This window comes from Chiloscyllium plagiosum, unplaced genomic scaffold, assembly GCF_037043375.1.
Source record: "Chiloscyllium plagiosum isolate Xiang-an unplaced genomic scaffold, Cpla_swu_hap1 HiC_scaffold_13, whole genome shotgun sequence".
NCBI classification, from domain to species: domain Eukaryota; kingdom Metazoa; phylum Chordata; class Chondrichthyes; order Orectolobiformes; family Hemiscylliidae; genus Chiloscyllium; species Chiloscyllium plagiosum.
The window spans coordinates 21,232,672-21,258,203 of NW_028270151.1; the positions used below are offsets into that span (position 1 = coordinate 21,232,672).

Below are 25,532 nucleotides of genomic sequence, written 5' to 3' on the forward strand. Positions count from 1 at the left end.
TTCTTGTTTGAGTAGGCTAATGCACAAAGGGTCAGGTGGCCTCATTCTCCACCATAACAGTTCTGTGATTCTGTGAAGTATGTTTCCCTGCTTTTTAAATGCAAGTTCACTCTTGACATTGGAGGCTGAGGGGTGATCTAAAGGAGGTTTGTGAAATCCTCAGCGGCATAGGTGGAGTGAATGACCAGGGTCTTATTCTGGACTCGCCTATCTTGTGGAAATCTGGGATTGGAGGGTGTGGGTTTGAGGGGTTGGCAGGGGGAGGGTTGGGTGTTTGGATGGCAACCTGGTGGACAATGTTTTCATTGGTGCATGTATGGAATGAGGTTGCTAGTGAAGTAGTTGAGACTGGTACAGTTAAACATTATCCATCCATCTGGATGGATATATGAATAGGAAGGGTTTAGAGGGCTATACGGGCAAATGGGACGAGATTAATTTAGGATATCTGGTCAGCATGGACAAATTGGAATGAAGAGTCTGTTTCTGTGCTGTACAGCTCGATAGTTCTGTGATGAGTGAGTATCCAGCATTAATGTCAGGATTGTGGTTTTGTTGTTTTTTTTCTTTTGCATAACCTTTGATTCCACTATCCTTGAGAGCTCTATCCAACTCTTTCTTAAATGAATCCAGAGACTGGGCCTCCACTGCCCTCCGGGGCAGAGCATTCCACACAGCCACCACTCTCTGGGTGAAGAAACTTCTCATCTCTGTCCTAAATGGTCTACCCTGTATTTTTAAGCTGTGTGCTCTGGTTCGGCACTTGCCCATTAGCGGAAACATGTTTCCTGCCCCCAGAGGGTCCAATCCTTTAATAATATTATACGTCTCAATCAGATCCCCTCTCAGTCTTCTAAACTCAAGGGTATACAAGCCCAGTCACTCCAATCTTTGTGTAAGGTAATCCTGCCATTCCAGGAATTGACCTCGTGAACCTATGCTGCACTCCCTCAATAGCCAGAATGTCTTTCCTCAAATTTGGAGACCAGAGCTGCACACACCTGGCCACTCGCCTAACTTGTCCAGGTCACCCTGTAATCTAACATCTTCATCACGTTTTACCCTGCCACCCAGCTTAGTATCATCAGCAAATTTGCTAATGTTATTGCTAATATCATCTTCTATATCATTAACATATATATTGTAAAAAGCTGTGGTCCCAGTACTGATCCCTGCAGTACCTCACTGGTCACTGCCTGCCATTCCGAAATGGAGCCGTTTATCACTACTCTTTGTTTCCTGTCAGCCAACCAGCTTTCAATCCAAGTTAGTACTTTGCCCCAGTGCCCTAATTTTGCTCACTAACCTCCTATGTGGGACCTTATCAAAAGCTTTCTGAAAGTCCAGGTACGCTACATCTACTGGATCTCCCTCGTCCATCTTTAGAGTTACATCCTCAAAAAATTCCAGAAGATTATTCAAGCATGATTTTCCTTTAATAAATCCATGCTGACTCTCTGACCTATAATGTTACTGCTATCCAGATGTGTTGTAATTTCATCCTATATAATAGACTCCAGCATCTTCCCCATCACTGAGGTCAGACTAACTGGTCTGTAATTTCCTGTTTTCTCTCTCCCACCTTTCTTAAAAAGTGGTACAACATTAGCCACCCTCCAATCCGCAGGAACTGATCCCGAATCTATCGAACTCTGGAAAATAATCACCAACGCATCCACGATTTCTCGAGCCACCTCCTTCAGTACCCTGGGATGTAGACCATCTGGCCCCGGGGACTTATCAACCTTCAGACCTAACGGTCTCTCCAACACCAATTCCTGGCAAATATAAATTCCCTTCAGTTCAGGTCCTTCAGCCACTGTTACCTCAGGGAGATCGCTTGTGTCTTCCCCAGTGAACACAGATCGAAGTACCAATTCAATTCTTCTGCCATTTCTTTGTTCCCTGTAATATATTGCCCTGTTTCTGTCTTCAAGGACCCAATTTTAGTCTTAACCATTTTTTTTGCCTTTCACATACCAGATTCTAATCAACTAGCTGTTTTTTGTGAGTTCATAATTGGTTCATTTGTGACTAATCTTGGGTGGGTGGTTCCTAGTCTTGGTCTCCCACATAAATGAAAACAATAATTCCACATCTACTTGATCAAACCCTTAAATAATCTGAAAGATCTGTATCAGGTTATCCCTCGGTTTATTTGCTGGAGGAAAGAGTTTAAACCTGTTCAAACTTGCCCAGTTGATTGTCACCTCAGTTCTGGCATCTTCCCAATAAATCTGTTTTGCAATTCCTCCAATAGTTCTGTTTGTGACCTCCTTTTTATAATATGGGGATGAGAACTCTGCAAAGTAATCTTGCATCTGGTTTATTTAACTCCTGTGTTTTTCAATTTTATCACGATATAAATTAACTTGTTTTGGATTTTTAAGGCCTTATTAACTTTGCTTTTTTTACCTCAAGGTCCCTCTGTTTCTTGAAACCATTTAGGCCAGTTTTAGTGTGTAAAATCCATGATTAACCAGAACACCAGGGAGAATGTCCTTGCTGTTTACCCACGCTGTGGGATCTTCTACGTCCACTGGAGACAGTAGTTTGAGTGTAAAGTCTTATCCTGAATGTAGCATTCCTTCAGTACTGCAATGCAGCTGAAAATTATCTACACTCTAGTGGACTTAAGACAATGTGTTTGGATGAATTTTAGTTTATCCTGAATTCTTTATACAAACCCAGAGAAATGTTAGACTGTGGAACTCTGAAAATGTGCTGAAGAGGTTGAATAGCATAAGCTTAAGGGGAAATGTAAAAAAGGGAGAGGGAGAAAATTATGGAAAGACTAGTAGATGAGGTGAAGTCATGTAGAATAAGACTTCTGTGGACTATAAGCTTTGATCAATTGGATTGAACAGCCTGCTTTGGTTCAGTAATTTCTGTGAAAGAATTTACCAGTTTTTGGTAGGAAATGCAGAATTAGAAGCTACTATGCACAAGTACGTTTGAGCATCCTTAATTTCCAGTATATTTTTGCAGAATCCCTTTATAGTCTAAATAAAACTGGCTAGATTATTGTATGTGTGACCTTCAACATTAATGGTGCAGCTGCTGTCTTATCAAAAAATTTACGGGCTTAACTCTGTTTTGTTTGCAACTGTTTATTCCACCCTTGACTTATTAACCAGTGTACTGTTTGTGCATTTTTGGTTCATACCTCTTATTCTGAATGATATTTCTTGAATCTTTATAGATGTTGGAGAGGGAGGAAGAGAAGCCTTGGGATAAAAAAGCAGCCACCAATGAGAAGTGATACTGATAAATTTAAAAAGGAAACAAATTAACATAACTTTTCTCTCCTTTCAGACAAGCACACTTTCTCCATGGCCCATCTCCTGATATACACTTTGGACCTAAAGCCTCCATTCTGCAAAACGCCACTAGTATCATGTAAGTAAAAGTACATTCTTTTTCTGTCTTAAACATTGAAAAAAGTTGCCGATAAATGAGTTTCATCAAATGTTTTCAGGGTTGGTTTCTTAATGTACGCACACAAGTTTAAAGCAGCATTATACTGTTGTGGAATTTGAAGTCTGTGAGCATGATATCTTTATCGTTGGAAGCAATTCTGAATGTGAATTGTGGAATATTGAATTTGTCAGATCTAAAAGATTGCTTGAGAGTTTATGCTTGCCAGCTCAGTGTAAAGCAAGTTTCAAAGGGTTTGTGGATCTTAAGTGATGTTTACAAAGGTTAAGGCCATCACCTTAAAGAGTATGGTCATTCTTAAGCAAGCATCAGATGGGTTAAATGGCAAGCACTGACTTCACTTGATAACTCTTTGCCTATTTATCTTATTATCCTGAGTAAATGTACTGCTTACTCTTCTGGATGTGTGCCTTCTCATCTAAGAAATATTCTTGGTCTGGATCACCATGTTTGCAGCTGTTGAACAAGTAACCTCTGTGTGCAAGTTCTGTGCTTGTGCATGTATGGAACATAGAACATTACAGCGCAGTACAGGCCCTTCAGCTCTCGATGTTGCGCCACCCTGTCATACTAATCTGAAGCCCATCCCATCTACACTATTCCATGTATGTCCATATGCCTGTCCAATGACAACTTAAATGCACTTAAACTTGGCGAATCTACTACCGTTGCACGCAAAGCATTCCATACCCTTACTACTCTGATTAAAGAAACTACCTCTGACCTCTGTCTTATACCTATCTCCCCTCACTTTAAAGTTGTGTCCCCTTGTGTTTGCCGTCCCCGTACTTGGAAAAAGGCTCTCCCTGTCCACCCTATCTAACCCCCGGATTATCTTGTATGTCTCTCTTAAGTCACCTCTCAACCACCTTCTCTCTAACGAGAACTGCCTCAGCCTTTCCTCGTAAGACATTCCTTCCCATACCAGACAACATCCTAGTAAATCTCCTCTGCACCCTTTCCAAAGCTTCCACATCCTCCTTATAATGCGGTGACCAGAATGTGTCTTTCTATTAAGCTGTATGTATAAACAGAATGCATTCATTCCACACGCGAGATTTATGGGAAACAAGACCAATGAAAGTGTCTGTACGTTGAATTGTTGTCTTTATGTCTGAACTGTAGTGCTATGGGTGAGAGGTTTAGAATCATAAAGGACGGAAACAGACCCTTCAGTCGAACCAGTCAATGCTGACCATAATCCTAAATTAAGTTCCACCTCACTGCGCTTGGCTGATATCCCTTCAAACATTTCTTATTCATGTACTTATCAAAATATAGAGTCTTAGAGATGTACAGCATGGAAACAGACTCTTTGGTCCAACCTATCATGCCGACCAGATATCCCAACCCAATCTAGTCCCACCTGACAGCACCTGGTCCATATCCCTCCAAACCCTTCCTATTCATATACCCATCCAGATGCCTCTTAAATGTTGCAATTGTACCAGCCTCCACCACTTCCTCTGGCAGCTCATTCCATACACGTACCACCCTCTGCATGAAAAAGTTGCCCCTTGGGTCTCTTTTATATCCTTGCCCTCTCATCCTAAACCTATGCCCTCTTGTTCTGGACTCCCCGACCCCAGGGAAAAGACTTTGTCTATTTATCCTATCCATGCCCCTCATAATTTTGTAAACCTCTATAAGGTCACCCCTCAGCCTCCAATGCTCCAGGGAAAACAGCCCCAGCCTGTTCAGCCCCTCCCTATAGCTCAAATCCTCCAACCCAGGCAACATCCTTGTAAATCTTTTCTGAACCCTTTCAAGTTTCACAACATCTTTCCGATAGGTAGGAGACCAGAATTGCACGCAATATTATAACAGTGGCCTAACGAATGTCCTGTACAGCCGCAATATGACTTCCCAACTCCTGCAGTTGTTAAAGTTCACTTGAGTGTAACTTTTTTAAAAAAAAACGTTTTGCGATTTACATATGAAAGAACTGAAACCAACATGGTCATTCTAAAAGATGAAAGATAATGAACAATCCAGGTTTTTTTTCAACATATTATTTCAGTTACAACACACTGTAAACTTTTGCTATAAATTCTGTGTCTTACAATCTTCTTCTCCACAACCACCTGATGAAGGAGCGGTGCTCTGAAAATTAGTGCTTCCAAATAAACCTGTTGGACTATAACCCGGTGTTGTGATTTTTAATTTTGTACTCAGGAGAACCTTGAGTCAGCTGTGAGCAGGTTCAGAATGGGGTTAGATTGAGAGTAAAGTTCTCTATTGAACATTGTAACTGACCTGCATTCACCACATCCTCTGGGAAGTTTGTTCCACACAACACTGTTTTTTAAAAATAAATTTCCCCATGTTTTTTCCAAATCTTTTGCCCCTCCCCTCCTCTTGAAATCCCTAAGAGTCGAGGTTAGAGTGGTGCTGGAAAAAGTACAGCTGGTCAGGCAGCATTTGAGGACCAGGAAAACCGATGTTTCGGGCAAAAGCCCATCAGGAATGAGGCAGGGAGCATCCGGGGTGGAGAGATAAATGGGAGGGGGGTGGGGCTGGGGAGAAGGTAACCAAGAGTGCAGTAGGTGAATGGAGGGGAGGGTGGAGTTGATAGGTGGGACAGGTCATGAGGATGGTGCTGAGCTGGCAGGTTGGAACTGGGGTAAGGTGGGGGGAGGGGAAATAAGGAAACTGGTGAAGTCCGCATTGATGCCTTGGGGTTGAAGTGTACTGCGGTGAAAGATGAGCCGTTCTTCCTCCAGGTGTCGGGTGGTGACGAAGTGGCGGTGGAGGAGGCCCAGGACCTGCATGTCCTCAGCTGAGTGGGAGGCAGGATTGAAATGTTCGGCCACGGGGCGGTGGGATTGATTGGTGCGGGTGTCCCGGAGATATTCTCGAAAGCGGTCTGTGAGAAGGTGTCCAGTTTCCCCAATGTAAAGGAGACTGCATCTGGAGCAACGGATACAATAAATGACGTTTGTGGATATGCAGGTGAAACTTTGGATGTGGAAGGCTCTTTTTGGGGCTTGGATGGAGGTGAGGGGGGAGGTATGGGTGCAGGTTTTGCAATTCCTGTGGTGGCAGGGGGAGGGTAGGTTGTTGGGGGGGCGTGGACCTGACCAGGTAGTCACGAAATCCCTTACCCTAGGGAAACAATACCTGCCATTCACCTTATCCATACCTGTCACGATTTTGTAAACGTCTATAAGATCACCTCGCAACCTCCTACGTTCCAGTGAAAGAAGTGCCAGCCTATTCCTTTATCCTTTATCTTAAGCCTTCCATTCCCTGTAACATGCTGGAAAATCTCTTCTGAACCCACTGCAGCTTAATTCTTAATTAATTCACTTAATTTTTTTAAAATTGAGGAACTGACAGAATTATCTCCAAATTGTTTATGCAACAACATCTAAATAGTTGGGCTAAGAAAATGCTGGAAGCACTTGAGACACCAAGACAAAAGATAGCTTTCAATGTCCGTTCAAGGACTTTTGTCAGTGCTCTTTTTATTTCCAATCGCTGGAAAATTGAAGATCCTCTTGTTAGATGAAGTGTCCCAGGTTGATTCTGCTATTCAGCAATAATTGTTCACTCATGTTTGAAACTTAATCAACTTGAGCTTCTACTGAAAAGAGATATGTTCATTGGAAGTATTTTCTGTTTTTCTCTCTCTGGATGCTGTCTGACCTGCTGACAATTTCCAATGCATCCTGAGTTTATTTCAAGCTTGCAATATCTGTCGTATTCTGGTTTTTATATTACTGAGAATTACCTGCTGTTTTTACAAAAATGTTACTTTGTGACTTTCATCTTCAACTAGGGAAGCCACGAATGGGCTGTAAGGTATTTTTTGAGGATGAAAGGGTTATGACTATTTTATGTTTGCGTTCGTAGATGATTGTGCCGTTTTGTTTTTCGACCTGGTGATCTCTAAAATCAACTGCTTCATCGCAGTTAACATTACAAGTGCTGGAAACCGATAAAGATCGAAATAGTAACTCATGTTTATGGGTAGCACTGGTTAGCACTGCTGCCTCACAGCGCCAGAGACCCGGGTTCAATTCCCTCCTCGCTGTGTGAAGTTTGCACATTCTCCCTGTGTCTGCCTGGGTTTCCTCCGGGTGCTCCGGTTTCCTCCCACAGTCCAAAAAATGTTAGGTGAATTGGCCGTGCTAAATTGCCCATAGTGTTAGGTGTAGGGGAATGGATGTGGGTGGGTTGCTCTTCGGAGGGTCGGTGTGAACTTGATGAGCCGAAGGGCCTGTTTCCACACTCCTAAGTAATCTAATCATACTTTTTATATTTATTGTCTTTACTTTGGTTTCCTCCCTGTTCATGTGTACATACTGTGTTCCAGCTGGCCATTCTGGGTGAGAAATCCCAGGATTTCCTGAAAACCCTGATTGTGGAGTAAAGATGATGGTGGTATTGATCTACAGCTAATAATGCACAGGGAATGAGGAGCTGTACTAAACAGCATGGCTCCAGCTATAAAAAGAAGACCATCAGCCTCCTGGATTGGTCTGTATGAGATTGGCAAACCTCAGCCTGGAATGGCGTGATTGGCCTTGCAATTAGAGAAAATCTAGAGTACTGAAAGTAATAACGTATACATAACAAAATATGGACTGAATTCTAATGCAAAGAAACAAACACACTGGTGCACTTTTCCTGAGCTCAAATTTAAAGCAAGATCTGGCATTTTAATCTGGAGGACTGGAATGCACGACTGTAGAAATTGTGCTGCTGTTAAGTAAAACCCTGGTTAGACTCCACTTGGAGTACTATGAGCAGATCTGGTTAGCACACCTTAGGAAGGATATATTGGCCTTGGAGGGAGTACGTCGGTTTACAAGAATGATACCTGGACTTCAGGCGTTAAGGCCTGCTTTCTCTAGAACTTAGTATGTTATAGGCTGATCTAATCAAAATCCGCAAGGTATTATCAGGAATAGACAGTGAAGGTAAAGGTAAATTATTTCCACTGGTTTTGGATTCTAGCGCTTTGAGGCATTCTGACAATTGAGGCGAGACATTCAGAAGAGATATTACCATATGCAAAGGTTGGTAGATGTATGACGTTCTCTACCAAATGGCAGTGGATAGAGGATCAGTTGTTAAAAATACCCAATTTAAAAATTTTATTTTTTCGTCAAGCAAAGGTATTAAAGGATATGGGCAAAATGCAGGTACATGGATTTAGGCCACAAAAATATAAAGAAGGATAGTAAAAGCTTTTTTTAGGTATGTGAAATGGAAAAAAAAAATGGTTAAGACTAAAATTGGACCCTTGAAGACAGAAACATGGGAATATATTACGGGGAACAAAGAAATGACAGAAGAGTTGAATTGGTACTTCAGATCTGTGTTCACTGGGGAAGACGCAAGCAATCTCCAGAAGTAAGTGGCTGAAGGACCTGAACTGAAGGGAATTTATATTTGCCAGGAATTGGTGTTGGAGAGACCGTTAGGTCTGAAGGTTGATAAGTCCCCGGGGCCAGATGGTCTACATCCCAGGGTACTGAAGGAGGTGGCTCGAGAAATCGTGGATATGTTGGTGATTATTTTCCAGAGTTCGATAGATTCGGGATCAGTTCCTGCGGATTGGAGGGTGGCTAATGTTGTACCACTTAAGAAAGGTGGGAGAGAGAAAACAGGAAATTATAGACCAGTTAGTCTGACCTCAGTGATGGGAAAGATGCTGGAGTCTATTATAAAGGATGAAATTACAACACATCTGGATAGTAGTAACAGGATAGGTCAGAGTCAGCATGGATTTATTAAGGGGAAATCATGCTTGAATAATCTTCTGGAATTTTTTGAGGATGTAACTCTGAAGATGAACAAGGGAGATCCAGTGGATGTAATGTACCTGGACTTTTCTGAAAGTCTTTGATAAGGTCCCACATAGGAGGTTAGTGAGCAAAATTAGGGTGCAATGTATTGGGGTCTAAGTACTGACTTGGATTGAAAATTGGTTGGCTGACAGGAAACAAAGAGTAGTGATAAATGGCTCCCTTTCAGAATGGCCGGAGGTGACCAGTGGGGTACCGCAGGGATCAGTGCTGGGACCGCATCTTTTTACAATATAAATGATATAGAAGATGGTATTAATAGTAACATTAGCAAATTTGCTGATGATACAAAGCTGGGTGGCAGGGTGAAATGTGAGGAGGATGTTAGGAGATTACAGGGTGACCTGGACAGGTTAGGTGAGTGGACAGATGCATGGCAGATGCAGTTTAATGTGGATAAATGTATGGTTATCCATTTTGATGGCAAGAACAGGAAGGCAGATTACTACCTAAAATGGAGTCAAGTTAGGTAAGGGGGCAGTACAAAGAGATCTGGGTGTTCTTGTACACCAGTCAATGAAGGTAAGCATGCAGGTACAGCAGGTAATGAAGAAAGCTAATAGCATGCTGGCCTTCATAACAAGAACGATTGAGTATAAAAGCAAAGAGGTTCTTCTGCAGCTGTACAGGGCCCTGGTGTGACCACACCTGGAATATTGTGTGCAGTTCTGATCTCCAAATTTGAGGAAAGACATTCTGGCTATTGAGGGAGTGCAGCGTAGGTTCACTAGGTCAATTCCTGGAATGGCGGGACTATCTTATGTTGAAAGATTGGAGTGACTGGGCTTGTATACCCTGGAGTTTAGACTGAGAGGGGATCTGATTGCGACGTATAAGATTATTAAAGGATTGGACTCTCTGGAGGCAGGAAACATGTTTCTGCTGATGGGTAAGTCCCGAACCAGAGGACACAGCTTAAAAATTAGGGGTAGATCATTTAGGATAGAGATGAGAAGTTTCTTCACCCAGAGAGTGGTGGGTGTGTGGAATGCTCTGCCCCAGAAGGCAGTGGAGGCCCAGTCTCTTGATTCGTTTAAGAAAGAGTTGGATAGAGCTCTCAAGGATAGTGGAATCAAGGGTTATGGAGATAAGGCAGGAACAGGATACTGATTGAGGATGATCAGCCATGATCATAACAAATGGTGGTGCAGGCTCGAGGGGCAGAATGGCCTACTCCTGCACCTACTGTCTATTGTCTAAGTTGGCTATGATCTCATTGTATGGTGGAACAGACTTGAGGAGCTGAAATGGCCTACTGTTCTGTTGTTGAGTCGGGCATGAGTTTCTTAGATATCTAACATATGCATGACCTGTGCCAATTTAACAAAAGTTTTTGTTGTCAAAATAACCACTAGACTCCTTAACTACACAGAACCCTAAACAAGCATTCCACTGACAGGTAAGGTCTTTGTTAATGCTGAAATAAAAGCATCCATAATATTTCTTCTCGTATAGTTGATCCAGAATATATGTAGCCTTACACTAGAGATTTCATGTTCGTTTGCAAGGAGTTAATCACCTTGATCTATTTCTTTGTTGACAGATTAAAATTGTTCTCTCTCCTTTACAGCCACCCTCTTCTCCCCCACCCCCAACACCTTTCTGCCTTGCTGTTTCTTTCCTCCCCTGCATCTTGCTTGCACTCTGTGGCCTTCCCTGCTTTATCTCTAACTCTTGCAGTCTCTCCCTCGTCCCCTACTCCCTTTGCAGTCTCTTGCAGCAACTTTCTTACCTGCCAGCAGCTTCATTCCTTTCTCCCTTGACTCCTTATTCTTTCGGTGATCCCCACCTTCCCATCCTCACTCAGTTTCCCTATTTCCCCCAGTAGATTGCAACTATACTACTTGGATTTCCCTCCTTAAAACCACTGTTGTTCATTCTGCTCTCTTTTAAAGATACTCTTTTAAGAGGTCCTTCTAAACTGTGTTTAGTTACCTACCCTCATTTCCTCACGTAACTAAGTGTCAAATGTTGTTTAATACACTTGTTATTTATTTGTAGTAAAGTGGTGGTATCTTCTAATTCTTTGTTGCAAGGCTTTAATTATTTAGTTCCAATTCTGTTCAGGCACATTCAAGATCCAACTAGTCAGAGGCTGACCTGGGACAAACCGCCAACAAATGTACTGGTCATCAAAAAAGTAAAGGATGAAGCCCTTCTGGAGCCCTTCAAAGAACTATGTACTTTTCTCATTGAGGTGAGCCAGGACACTTGATACTATGTAGACTTATCATCCCAGATAATGTTATTGCCAAACAAGTCAGATCCCAGATCGGAACCTGGCTTGTTGGATCTTACTTTGATTTGTTTTACTTTTAACGAAGCAGTGTGAAGTGCTGCCAAAGTGGCTGTGGGAGCCGGTGAGTTTTCAGACGTATAAATCGATGCTGAGAACTGGTGAGTGGGTGTTTTGTGATTTCTATGTAAATTCCAGTTTATTCTGTAATTTAGCAATTAACTAAAATAACTTCTCAACTTATTCACTAACATTTCTTTGCAGCCTTAAAACACTGGTGAGCACAGCTGCAGATTGTTAATAAGGTGGCCAGCTTATACTTGTTTTCAGAAGTTGTCAGGAAGCATAGAAAGAGGCTGTCCTCTGTACTGCTTTGTTTGCATTGAGTGGTGCTGAGTGCAAGGAGTTTTTAAATTTTGGTTTTGCTGAGTGAGGGGGTTCAGTGGAGAGGGAAAGGAGGTGTTCCTTTCTTTCTCTACCTTGTTAATCCCCCAGTAATTGCCTCTTTCTTTGGTTTAGGGGAAGAACCTGGTTGGTGAGTAAATGGTAAACTATTCTAATTAGTTGTTTGATTCGAGCTGTGCAACAGTGTCCATCCTTTTGAGACCAACTGCGAGTAGCTTCGTGTGGTCCTTTGTTCTCATTACCCTGGCTGACCATGGAATTTCTCTAGCACATTTAAGAGGTTACTGTTTACTGCAAAAAATATGGAGTTGAATCCAGCACCAGCCTCCCTGTCCAAATTCTCTGGATGAACACATCTGCTGGAAGTGACAATGGTTGCTGAAGCTTGAGCTCCAGATTTCTGTGGTCGAGTGGTAGCTGGAGTCACTGATGTTTGAGGCAGAGAAATATGTGGATAACATATTTAGGGAGGTGGTTTCACCACAGACTACGACACACTAGCGCAGAAAGAATGAGTGACCACCAGGCAGTCTGAGGGATTTGATATGTTTTAGAATCCCTCCGTCTACCTTGCTTGCTAATCGTTTTTGAGTTTTGGATCTTGATGAGCGCTGTGGTTCCTCAGCGGAGTACAGTCAGAATCAAGTCTGTGACATCATGGGTGACTCAGTTATTTAGGAGAGGAAGAAGAGTGATAAGTGATTCTATAGTCTGTGGAACAGATCAGCATTTCTGCAGCAGTACTTGTGATTGCAAGATTGCTTCCCTATAGTCAGGATCAAGAATATTATGGAGTAGCTGCAGGATATCCTTCTCGGAGAGGGTGAACAGCTAGCAGTGTCATTTACATTCCTACCAATGAAGTAGGAAGTATAGAAAACTCCCAACAGGATGACCTCTCCTTTCCTGTTTCTTACCTCAGTGGATGAGCCCTCAAATGTTATCTCAGCTGTTGTAATTCTACACTTGATTAACAATGCCACACGCCAACCCCACCCCTTTTACCATCATCTCTGTTCTTGCTGAAACATGGAGAAAGTGAGGACTGCAGATGCTGGAGATCAGAGTTGTGTGGTGCTGGGAAAGGACAGCAGGCCAGGCAGCATCTGAGGAACAAACAGCCAGGACTACATGGGATATAGGAGCAGAAGAGGCCATTTGGCTCTGTGACAGATCTGTCATTTAACAAGATTATAGCTGATTTTCTATCTTCCTGTACTTCCTGTAGACAATGAAAGTCTTTTTCCTAGGATGATGTCAGCTTGTACGAGGGGGCATGATGAAAATTGAGGGGTGATAGATTGAAGACAGATGTCAGAGGCAGGCTCTTTACTCCGAGTGATAAGGGTGTGGAATGCCCTGCCTGCCAATGTAGTTAACTCCGCCACGTTAGGGAGATTTAAACAATCCTTGGGTAAGCACATGGATGATGATGGGATAATGTAGGGGGATGAGCTTCGATTAGTTCACAGGTCGGTGCAACATCGAGGGTTGAAGGGCCTGTTCCTTGCTGTATTGTCCTATGGATCTGAAAGCAAATATTGCAGGCATTAGGAAGGAAATTAAATTGCAAAAGCTTGATCAGTATTTTCAGAATTACTCCCAAGTGACCGTTATCTTTGGCAGTTCCTAAGACCAGGATGAATTGTTTCCACTGCAGGGGTAAGGGTGTGGATTCTGTGGTGGCTGAATAGTATCGTCTGGAGCTGCAAACTCTGCTACAGGGGACAGATAGTGTTTGATGTGGTGAGTAGCTGGGGGACAATTTATTCTGTGCATTCTTTCCACTGCTTGTACTTGCCTTCCGTAAGTTCCACTCAGTGAGACTTTAAGCGGTTAGCACTTTTGCTGGTGCTGTTTTTCCAGTTTGTATTCTAAGGCAAATGATTTCCAATTGTTGATGATGTTGCATTTGTCTGGGGAGGCTTTCAGGCTTGCCTTGTAACATTTCCTCTTTCCTACTTTGCATTGTAGAGTTTTGAGTGGAGCACTTGAGCCAGAGAAGATGAGTGCCTGCAATTTGCTAGTTTTAGTCAGCCAGTGCAGACATGATGGGCTAAATGGCCTTTCTGCACTGAAATATTTTTGTGGCTGTATGTAATGAGAGAAGATTAATTGTTCAAACAAAAATGCTTTTGGGCTGAGTGACCATAATATGAATGAATTTTACTTTGAAGTTGAGGTTGCTCTGAAGCCAGCGTTTTAAATTTGGGTAAAGGACTTTATGAAGTTATGATGGGCAAATTGGCTGAGGGGGATTTCAAAAATGCGCTAAGAGGAATGATGTTACATAACCAATCAATGTTGTTAAAGAAATCAGCAACTAAATTCCTTAATTATAAATGAGATGATTTGACTGAAACCTATAAAATACTTAGGCCATGCAGGTACAGGTAAGACATTTCCCCTGGCTGGGTAATCCATAACCATGGTAAACTATTTCAAAATAAGGAGGAGCTTACTTGGGACTAAGGTGAAGATGTTTTTTTAAAAAAGGTTGTAAATCTTCAGAATTCTCTACCCCATTGGACTGTGGAAGCTCAGTCATAAAATATATTTAAAGTAGGGATTGATAGATTTCTAAATATTACTGACATAAAGGGAAATGGGGATGGTGTAGGGAAAAGACATCGAAGTGGATGATCAGCTATGTTTGTATTGAATGGCAGGTTGGACTAGATGGGCTGAATTGTCATCTTCTGCTCCTGTGTTCCTAAGATAGACTGCCTAGAGTATGGAATTTGACGAAGTTGTTGGGAATACATATTTACTCTTAAATACTATGTCATAAAAACTGAAAGGTTTTTAATTATTTGTACATTCTTTAGGTGTTTAAAGTGTTTACTAGAAATCAAGTGACTTTGGCGAGAAAAGGAAGTAACGTTTTCAGGGAAATGATAAATGGTATTATTATCTCAATTATTGACAAACTTGGCTTTGAAAGGACCAGGGGCCCTCTAAACTAATGATTCCCAGAAACCCTTTTTGGACTTGAAATTCTGTTTTATAGACTGTGGAGAAGATCCAAGAAACTACAAGTGTATCTCTCAATCTTTTCTCTCAGCAGAAGCCTTGTAGACTTCCCAAATACCAATGTTTCTGTTTACTTGGTAAAACTGAAAGTAGACTATGATCAATTCCCAAAGGTTCGTTCACGCTAATTATAATCAGAACTGGACTTTATCATTGATATATAGCTGTAGGTAACTCATCTTCATTGGCGAGGAGCCCAGTGAATGTGAGTTCATCATATGCTATCCTTTGTTTCCAGACCTTAAGCCCTTAACAAAAGTTTGTTTTTCCTTTAGCCTCTCTTTATATGCGATTGTGTATATGCAAAAAGGGCTAACTTGCAACTGATCTGAACTGTGGCTGTCAGGTTATTTCAGCTTGAGAGAACATTGACTGAAACAAAATGGTGAGCTGATAAGGACTCCTTCCACCTCCTTTTCAGGGACGAAGCATGGAGTTCTTAGTTTCTCCAAGTTGAAGATGGATTTAAGAGTTTGGACACCTGCGGTGGAAAAAAGATATTTAAAGCCTGAAAATTGGAAACAGCCATATAGATGGAGGAAACTTAATTGACTGTTTTCTGTTATGTTCCTTTTTTTAAATAAAATGAAGTGAATATGAAGAGTTGTGGATGCAGGTGGGAAGAAAAAATCTAAGATTGGAAGAAATCAGTTCTGTGGTTTGGGCTAAAATGATTGCCCCAGGACAGGGTCTTTGGAAAAAGATTGAAATAGACTCCATTGGGTTTGGTGACTGAGGGGTAGAAAGGTGTGAAGGCAAGTTCTCTAGTGGAGATTAGATCATTGACCACCAGGGGAACGGTTCACTGGTGTGGTCATGATTCCAGGGTAATTAGGAAATGCCAGAGAGCTGGGGTGCAGCCCTCAAAAGGTAGTTTGATCTACCAGGCAATTACAGTACCAGTCTTGACATCAGCTTTAATGACAATGTGGATGTTGGGATTTGAAACTTGAACAATGGATATAAATCAAAGTAAATGAGAGGAGCAGAGAAATTGAGACAACTAATGTCATATCGATAGTTCCCAATGAAAGGAGTCTGGTGGAGGGATCCAAATGGAATGCAATTATGAAGGTAGGAAAAATGTCTGTTGTGCAGGATTCCTGACGAATAAGGTAGGTGTGGAGTCAAAAAGATGGAAGAATTTGCATTACATTTAGTTTGAAATTGCTTGTGATGGAAGGTAAGATGAAACGGAAGATTTTTTTACTGTCCTGTTTATTGTGTTGGGTTAATGTGGATAACTATTTTCTTGGCTCATTAGTGTGCAACACTATATTTCACTAGCCTGTTGATAGTAATTTAATATGAACATTGGTTTATTGATCTGTTTACAGCAATAGGAGCACTGCTTTTAAATGAAAATTCAATTGCAGGGTTATGGTGAAAACTAGATACCTTTACCTCATTTTGGTTGGTGCATTTTTGAATCTCATCTTTGGACAGTACACCAGGCAAAAATCATGGTTCAGATTCCTACGGTGAGCAAGCTTGTTACGTTGTCATGGATTTCATCGACTATTGGCTTCATAAATCAAAATGATACCCTCTGATTCATTTTGCATGTGATTTGAGTGGTCAGCTGTACAAAAATTCAAGATGGTTTCAGTGAACATCTTTCAATAAATAATAGATTTTTGTTTAATTGGACGCACTTCAAAAATTCTAATAAGGTAGTCATTTGAAATCTTTTAAAAGTTGTTTTTTTTAGTACTTGTCAGTTTTGATTCTCATTCTAAGCCTATGAGCAATCTGTTCGTCCTTTCCAGCCTGTTGTACCATTCACCAAAGTCATGGCCTACTTGATACTCAACTCCATTTATCTGTCTCCTCTCTATGCTTTGATCCTCCAGATCCTTCAAACAATTTACCCTCTGACAGCTTGTAGAAAATCATTACACCGAGGACTCTGTCCTTCTATCAATAAGAGTGTTTGTTTCATGAATGCAAACTTCATTTGAAGACCATGTCTATTTTTCAATGATTTCCTCTGGCCATGTGAATACAAAATAATTTTGTTCTTTTGTAATGCTGCCAGGGAAACTGGAATGTTACTTGTAAAGGCAAAAATGATGAAGCACTCCAGAGATCTTATCAGTCCCTAATGTCTCTAGATCTACCTCTATAAGTAAATTGGATCCCAAATGACACAACAGCATTACTGTGTTGAAAGCAAGACAGAGAAGTTGCATTCGAAGGAATAACACCTGTTGTGTATAGGTTTAAATAGTATACTCATTTTCCTCCTCCTCACACTGTTGATTAGGATGAGAATACCTGCAACGTTCAGTACAGTATTCCTTTGGCAATGTTTGGTAACAGCGAGGGAACTAGGGGTAATTGTTGGCCTTTCAACTGCATTAAATTTTCTGTTTCTTTTTCTTCTTTCTTTGCAGGAGAAACACTTGATTGTATTTGTTGAGAAAAAAGTGGTGGATGACGCAGCACTTGCTAAAGATGTAAAGTTTGAGCCCATCCGGCAGCAGCTCAGTCCTTTCCGCGAAGGTGAGATGGGGAGGGGAGACTTTCTTGCTTATAGAATACTACGTGATGATCAGATCTATAAATGCTGGAACTGCACACCAAGTCAGTCATCCCATTAGAAAATAAAAAAAGCTTGGGGATTGAAATGTGAGGAAGAGCCCACCTGAGAAGAGAAGTTCTGTGTGGAAACCCTTTCTTAAGACCTAGTGTTACTTTTTTTTCTTTCTTAGCTGCCAGTGAACATAGTGTGTAACTTCTCTATTTGCCTGTATGTTGTGTATCAAGAAGCAAAGGGCTCTTAATTTATACTGCATGTGGTGTTTTCATCTACTTTTGATTATTCATCTGGTTTTGTCCTAAAATTGTAATTGGGAGACAAGAAATAGTCCTGACTGTTTGCTTGTCAATATGTTTTTTGGGTAGTACAATATTTCTTCTTGAAATAAGAGCTGGAAAGCGTAAAATAAGCTTACCTCTTCTTTAAATCTCAGGTTACGATGAATTGTCTGGCTACATAGATCTAATCATTTGTCTAGGTGGTGACGGCACACTGCTATATGCCTCCTCTCTCTTCCAGGTATTAAGTCGAACTCCTGATATGTTTGTGTCGCGTTTGTTTTAGTATTTTATCACAAGGGCTCTGAAAAGCTAGATTAAAGAGCAAGGACCTATACTGATGTATGCTAGACAGTCAGAAACTTGCAACAGCAACTGTGAAAGCATGTGTTTGCAGTCTGGACAATTGGTGTGTATTGTCTAATGTGCAGCTGAAGTGATTAACAGTTGAACTACCCAAAATTGTACCCAAAGACTGCAGCAGAAAGGACCCACTTATATAGAAGCTTAGTTCACTCCCCAGAGAAGTAAAAAAGTTTTGAATTTAATTTTTGTTGACTGTTCCATGTTATCCCATTATATCATAATGACAATAGACAATGGTGCAGGAATAGGCCATTCTGCCCCTCGAGCCTGCACCACCATTCATTATGATCATGGCTGATCATCCTCAATCAGTATCCTGTTCCTGTCTTATCTCCATAACCCTTGATTCCACTACCTTGAGAGCTTTATCCAACTCTTTCTTAAACAAATCCAGAGACTGGGCCTCCACTGCCTTCTGGGGCAGAGCATTCCACGCACCCACCACTCTCTGGGTGAAGACGTTTCTCCTCATCTCTGTCCTAAATGGCCTACCCCTTATTTTTAAGCTGTATCCTCTGGTTCGGGACTCACCCATTAGCGGAAACATGTTTCCTGCCCCCAGAGTGTCCAATCCTTTAATAATCTTATACGTCGTAATCAGATCCCCTCTGTCTTCTAAACTCCAGGGTATACAAGCCCATTCACTCCAATCTTTCAACATAAGATAGTCCTGCCATTCCAGGAATTGACCTTGTGAACCTACGCTGCACTCCCTCAATAGCCAGAATGTCTTTCCTCAAATTTGGAGATCAGAACTGCACACAATATTCCAGGTGTGGTCACACCAGGGCCCTGTGCAGCTGCAGAAGAACCTCTTTGCTTCTATACTCAATTCCTCTTGTTATGAAGGCCAGCATGCTATTAGCCTTCTTCACTACCTGCTGTATCTGCATGCTTACCTTCATTGACTGGTGTACAAGAACATCCAAATCTCTTTGTACTGCCCCCTTACTACCTAAATGGAGTCAAGTTAGGTAATCTGCCATCCTGTTCTTGCCACCAAAATGGATAACCATACATTTATCCACATTAAACTGCATCTGCCATGCATCTGTCCACTCACCTAACCTGTCCAGGTCACCCTGTAATCTCCTAACATCCTCCTCACATTTCACCCTGCCACCCAGCTTTGTATCATCAGCAAATTTGGCCTGCCACCCAGCTTTGTATCATCAGCAAATTTGTAAATGTTACTATTAATACCATCTTCTATATCATTAATATATATTGTAAAAAGCTGCAGTCCCAGCACTGATTTTTGCGATACCCCACTGGTCACCACCTGCCATTCTGAAAGGGAGCCATTTATCACTACTTTGTTTCCTGTCAGCCAACCAATTTTCAATCCAAAGCAATACTTTGCCCCCAATACCTTGCGCCCTAATTTTGCTCACTAACCTCCTATGTGGGACTTTATCAAAGGCTTTCTGAAAGTCCAGGTACACTACATCCACTGGATCTCCCTTGTCCATCTTCAGAGTTACATCCTCAAAATTCCAGAAGATTAGTCAAGCATGATTTCCACTTCTTAAATCCATGCTGACTCTGACCTATCCTGTTACTGCTATCCAGATGTGTTGTAATTTCATCCTTTTATAATTGACTCCAGCATCTTGCCCACCACTGAGGTCAGACTAACTGGTCTATAATTTCCTGCTTTCTCTCTCTCTCCTTTCTTAATAATGAATTTGATATTGTAGAGAGTGTAAAGGGAGCAATGTCAGAGATCAGAAAGCAAGATGTCTTCTTTGGGGCTGGAACCTCTGTCCAAGATGCATGTAAGATTCTGAAGAGACATGATGGGTGGCTGTAGAAAGGATATTTACTTAAATGGAGAATTTGGAGCTAATGGACACTGCTTTAAAAAAAAATGGATTGCCTGTTTAGGATAGATAGGGACTTTTTTTTTCCCTCTGAAGATTGAGTGTCTTTGTAGTTGCCTTCCTCAAAAGGTGATGGAGGTAGTATCTTTCAATATTTTTAAGGCAGGGAGAGAGTTTATTGATCAGCAAAGGAATGAAAGAATATGTTCCTAGTGTTTTTCTCTTTTGCCTGGACCTCCAAAGTCTATGCACGGCATCAACCTTCAGAATCCTGCAAATCATTGTGCATGCAGCTTATGAGGACATTGGTGAAAGATCATTAGAAAGAAGTTGAGGTCAAAATCATGATATTGAATGGCAGAGCACCCTCAAGCGGTGGAGATGACTTCTCTGTTCCTAATTTGTATATTATCCCTGGCTGGCTTTTGATGGAAATGAACAGGCTGAGGGGTTTACACATTCTAAATACCACTGATCTCAATAAATGAGTTGAGATTCACTTCCATATTGTTGGACGTGATTTTCAAAAATGTTAACTCTGTACAGTTCATCTCTGGATAGCCAGTTGGTAAAGAATAGTACTGAAGCCAGGCACTTGCTTTTCTATAAACAGCAGGTAAGTCATTGCACATATTAAAGAGCTGATGTCATTTTTAGTAAACCACATGGCTTTTTCAATACAGGAAAAGCACCGAGTTTTGGATTTTCTAGTTTTCTATAATGTCCTTTAAAAAGGTATTCCCATCAGTTGTTCTTCATTCATTTTAGTCATATTAGTGCTTTATCAGCTGTGTATGTTTTGGCAGGATATAGTTGTAAGCCATTTAACTGTGATGTATGTTCATATAGTTGAGTTTCATCCTTTCCTTCCCTGACATCCTGAAATTTGTGAAATTTCCTACTGTTATCACTGGATGCTGGCTGAGCTTAGAAATGTTTTCTGAAAACCTGATGTATTGATCCTTATTGTACTGCCTTAAGTTATAGAATAAAAGTATTAAAAATTAATCATGAGGAAATTAATTATATTGATATTAATTATAACAGAGGAAGGTGGTAAAGTCAATAAGGGAATAGAATTTTTACAATATGCTGAGGACTCTTCCATTATTTAATATGTAGAAAGTCTTTGTTTTTGTTGTATCAGTATGGATGTGGCAGCTTGATTTGTGGCTAACTTTGCTGTTGTTTTTCTAGACCAGTGTTCCGCCTGTAATGGCGTTTCATCTTGGTTCACTTGGATTTCTCACACCTTTCAAATTTGAATCTTACCGAAAAGAAGTGACCAATGTGATTGAAGGTATGAAAGAAATACTTTTTGGAACCTTTTTATCTTTGAAATGCTGTGGGCTGTGTTAAATTATACATTTAAGGTTCATCTGATCTTTATTTGGGGTTAAATTAACTTCTGTTATTAAAACTATCTCAGTAAACTAGTGTACATACACTCTGGTATAATGTCCAATTATTTTGAAAGATAGCCAGCAATACAGTTATGGGTTCTGTCTTTCTGATCACCGAAACATTGATTTGCTTTCTTGACCTTCAATATGCCTGCTGATGACCTGGATTGGGCCACTTGCAGACAGACTTGAGGCAGGCCATTACAATTAAAGCAGTGTTCCCTTTTGCCAACTTTTATTACAGTCAGTTCTGCTATAACATGATAGTTCTGTTCTCTTGCAATTCCATGTTGTAAGAAAATCATGTAATAGCAGCACCACTTAAACTAAAGGGGCTGGAATTGTGTTATAACCAATAAATGCTTTAAAAGTTCACAGTTTAGAAACACTGTCCCCAATTCGTCAATCACATTATAGTGAATTTGCACTAATGAAACACTTGTCATAGCAGAATGACTTTTGCCAAATTGTGGTAAAATTGCAGTTTGCATTGTGGGGCTGTGGAAATAGTGCAGAGTGAGTGATTAATTAATTGATTAACTTGGCTAATGTAGGCATTAAAGATATTGCAAAGTTGCAATGAAATAAAAGATTGGTAGATTGGCAGTTTCAGCTCAGGAACTGATTACTTGGCCCTTCAGGTCTGTGTCACTATCTTTCCTCCTGTTTGGTTGAGTCCCACTTTTTCCTGCACCATTCCTCTTGCACCTCAACTCAATACGGAGGAACCTCGATTATCTGGCATCTGATTATTCAAATATCGGATTATCCAGCAAGACCGCAAGGTTCCGATGCTTGGCTAAACTGTTATCCGGCATTTGATTATCCGGAATTAGATTAACCGAATGAAATACTCCCTGCCTGTGTCCTTCAAATAATCTAAGTTCCTTTATTTGTCAACCACAAAGGACTGTTTGTTTCTTTTTGTGTGATTCATTCACTTTATTAATTTTACCATTCATACTAATTATCATTTATGTGGGTGGGTGATGTAGTGAAAGGGAGACAAATGACTGCATATTGTGCACATATACTGCAAATATTGCAGCTTGTTAGATAAAATATGCTTTTAAATTGGGGATAGTGGGCAGTGTCAATGCTCACATTTACCTCCCAAGGGACATAGGCGCAGGTATGGATTATTTAGTGTTTTATTGTACCATGAGAAGCATGGCTGATTGGTACTTCAACTCCAACCCCTTGCTCTTTTTACTTGTATCACTGATGGTCCTGCCTAATAAAAAAAAAAATCTGTCCCTCCCAGTTGAAAAGCATTTCAACTGGGTGGCACGGTGGTTCAGTGGTTAGCACTGCTTCCTCACAGCACCAGGGACCTGGGTTCGATTCCCGCCTCAGGTGACTGTGCAAACTTCACACAGACACATTCTCCCTGTGTCTGTGGGTTTCCTCCTGGGTGCTCTGGTTTCCCCTCTCAATCCAAAAATGTGCAGGTAAGGTGAATTGCTAAATTGCCCATAGTGTTAGGTACATTAGTCAGGATTAAATATAGGGTAGGGCAATGGGTCTGGATGAATTACTCTTTGGAGGGTTGGTGTGGACTTGGTGGGCTCAAGGGCCTGTTTCCATACTGTAGGGAATCTAATCTAATCATTTCAGTTGACCCTCAACATCCACAAACTTGTAGTTGGAAATTTTACATAATCATCCTTATGATTTCACTCTTGAATGACTGTTTTAGTTTTTAATACTTTTATTCTATAACTTAAGGAAATTTTTAATCTTACTGTATCTTGTCATTTTTAAACTTCTCAATTAGATAATCTTTTGACCTTCTCAATAATGTTACCACAGAGGGCTGTTGAGACTGGATCATTAAAACTATATCTCAGACTGTAATATATTTAATCAGTAAAGGATTCAAGGGTTATGTGGAAAAAAAGGCAGGGAAGTGGAATTAAGGATTATCAAATCATCTATGATCCTGCTGAATGGCCTACTTCTGTTCCTGTGTCTCATGGTCTCCATAACTTAAATCCGAGGATAGTTCGTGAATTTGTGCTATCTTCATTCCAAGGCTAGTATAGTCTCCTGAAGAGTGGCAACCTAAATCAAATACATATCTGAGCAAGACTTGTCAACTCAAATCACTTCCTCCCTTTCACACACTTCGCATTTGAGACGACTAATCACAGAATTTATTTCTGTATCCGTAGTATGCTTTGGTACATGAGGTAATGAGTATGTTGGCTGCAATTATTGTGTCCACATTTAGTCATTAATACAGAAAAATGTTAAGGTCTCTGCAAGTAGAGAGCAAAGTCACAAAGCTGATTACAATCAGCACTGTACCATAGGAGAAGTTTGGCCTCCTTTATCTTGAGAAGAAGCAACTGTGAGGGGACTTGGAAGAGAGGTAGTAAGTTGATAAAATGATATTCTAAGACATGAACTTTGCTTCAAATATGCGATGAAATTAGAACGAGGGAATTTTAAGATGACAGATTCAGGGCTCTGGATGTTCTTAACACACTGAGCACATACTGCTTGGGATAAACCTCTGGGTACAGTACTAGTGTTAGGAACACTAGGATTCTGTGATAAGCAGTTGGTTCAAAATGTGCTTATTTCAGATAGATGAGCTAAGGTAACCTGTTGCTTCCTAATCTATATTTATCTTGCTATTTTAACTGGTAGGAGAGTGACCACTGCTGGAAATCTCAGTGAATGCAGCTTATTTTGGAACCTTGTCTTTGATCAGGAGATGCCAGGATAATTCTGAGGAGTCGCCTGAAGGTGAAGGTGGTTAAGGAATTAAAAACAACAGAAGTGGAGAGGCAATACCAAGTGCAGGATAACGGACTGGCCCCACAGAGTCATATTGACAACGAGGCAGGAAAAGTCTTCATGCAAGTACTACATGTATGTGTAGACAAGACCATAAATTCTTGTGCGAACTCCTACCCTTAATGGAATGTAGGAGGGGAAAATGAGGCTGAAGCTGCAAATTTGAGGGAAAAATTAGAAAATAAATGTTGTAAGATATTGCAAACTTAAGCTAGGACAAATGTTCAGCACAACATCGTGGGCCGAAGGGCCTGTTCTGTGCTGTATTGTTCTATGTTCTATGTTCTATTGCAATGTGAACTCTTTTTGGTAGCAAGTTTCAAATTTTCACCATTTTTTGAAGAAAGCAGTTTTAAAAAATTCCTGATTGCTACTCATAAACTAGAGTGTCATAAATATTTTTTAAGGTTAAAAGTAAATGAAAAAAATGTTTGATAAGTTGGAAGTCCTGCCCAGAGGATAATCATTGCAAAGAGAAAAGGGTGCTTCGATTGGAAATGAAAAATGGTATTGCTGCATAATTTTGTTAGTATTAATGCATCTTTGATCTGCTTTTTATCTTTTGGTGCCGATATCACTTTCAGTAGAGTCAACTACGTTGCTATGGTTTGGAGTCACATGTAGGCCAGATCAGGTATGAAAGACAGATATCCTTTCTAAAGGAATTAACGAACCAGATGGGTTTATCTGAGTGCTAAGTGAGTTATTCTGGTTCACATAGTCACCATTAGGCTCACGTTTTGTTTTAAAAAGTTCCAGACTTTAAAAATTGAATTCAACATTCACCTGCTATGGTGAGATTTCAACCTGTGTTCCCAGATCATTTATATGTGGCTTTGGATTACTAGTTCAATGATATTACCACTATGCTACCACCACCTCACTTTCCCATTTAGGTGATGAACTATGGCCTGCGTTTATACAGCACAAAAGCATCACCATCTCATTACATAAGAAATGATGTGTCACTTATTGTGTTGCTCAATCTTTGTGGAGTCCACATGCTCAGATGGGAACAAATTTCCAGGATAAGTGTAGCACTGATTGAGGCAATGTAAATTGTAGCCACTAGGTGGAGCTGGAGAGCTTCTGACTATTTTTCAGTGTCTCTATTTGAATGTGTTGTTAACCTAATATGACTGGAGGATATTGTCTTTTTAAAGTTTAGCATATTGTTATGTCAGGCTCTTTCCACTTACAGAACTGTGTGTGCATTACAACAGTGCCAACCAGAAGCAGCTAGTGAAGCCAGCCCATTGCATGTCTATCTACTTGACTAAAGCAGAACCTATGGCTGATCCTTGGAACAGTCATTTTGAACTGTGAATCTCTTCAGTACTGTCATCCCCACTCAATAAGTCTCCTAGTATATGACCCAGTTTCCTCT

General features: G+C 40.8%; 1 protein-coding gene across 2 annotated transcripts in view; it reads left to right on the forward strand.

The window, feature by feature from the left end:
- Positions 1-25,532, forward strand: part of LOC122556143 (NAD kinase-like) — a 63,169-nt gene that overhangs the window by 15,251 nt on the left and 22,386 nt on the right. For both annotated transcript variants that reach the window (XM_087993354.1, XM_043702635.2), the window contains 6 exons: positions 3,316-3,399; positions 11,322-11,451; positions 17,325-17,433; positions 17,904-17,989; positions 21,135-21,237; positions 24,060-24,220. In XM_087993354.1, coding sequence (XP_087849480.1) covers positions 3,316-3,399; positions 11,322-11,451; positions 17,325-17,433; positions 17,904-17,989; positions 21,135-21,237; positions 24,060-24,220 — 673 coding nt within the window. The remainder of the gene's footprint in view (positions 1-3,315; positions 3,400-11,321; positions 11,452-17,324; positions 17,434-17,903; positions 17,990-21,134; positions 21,238-24,059; positions 24,221-25,532) is intronic.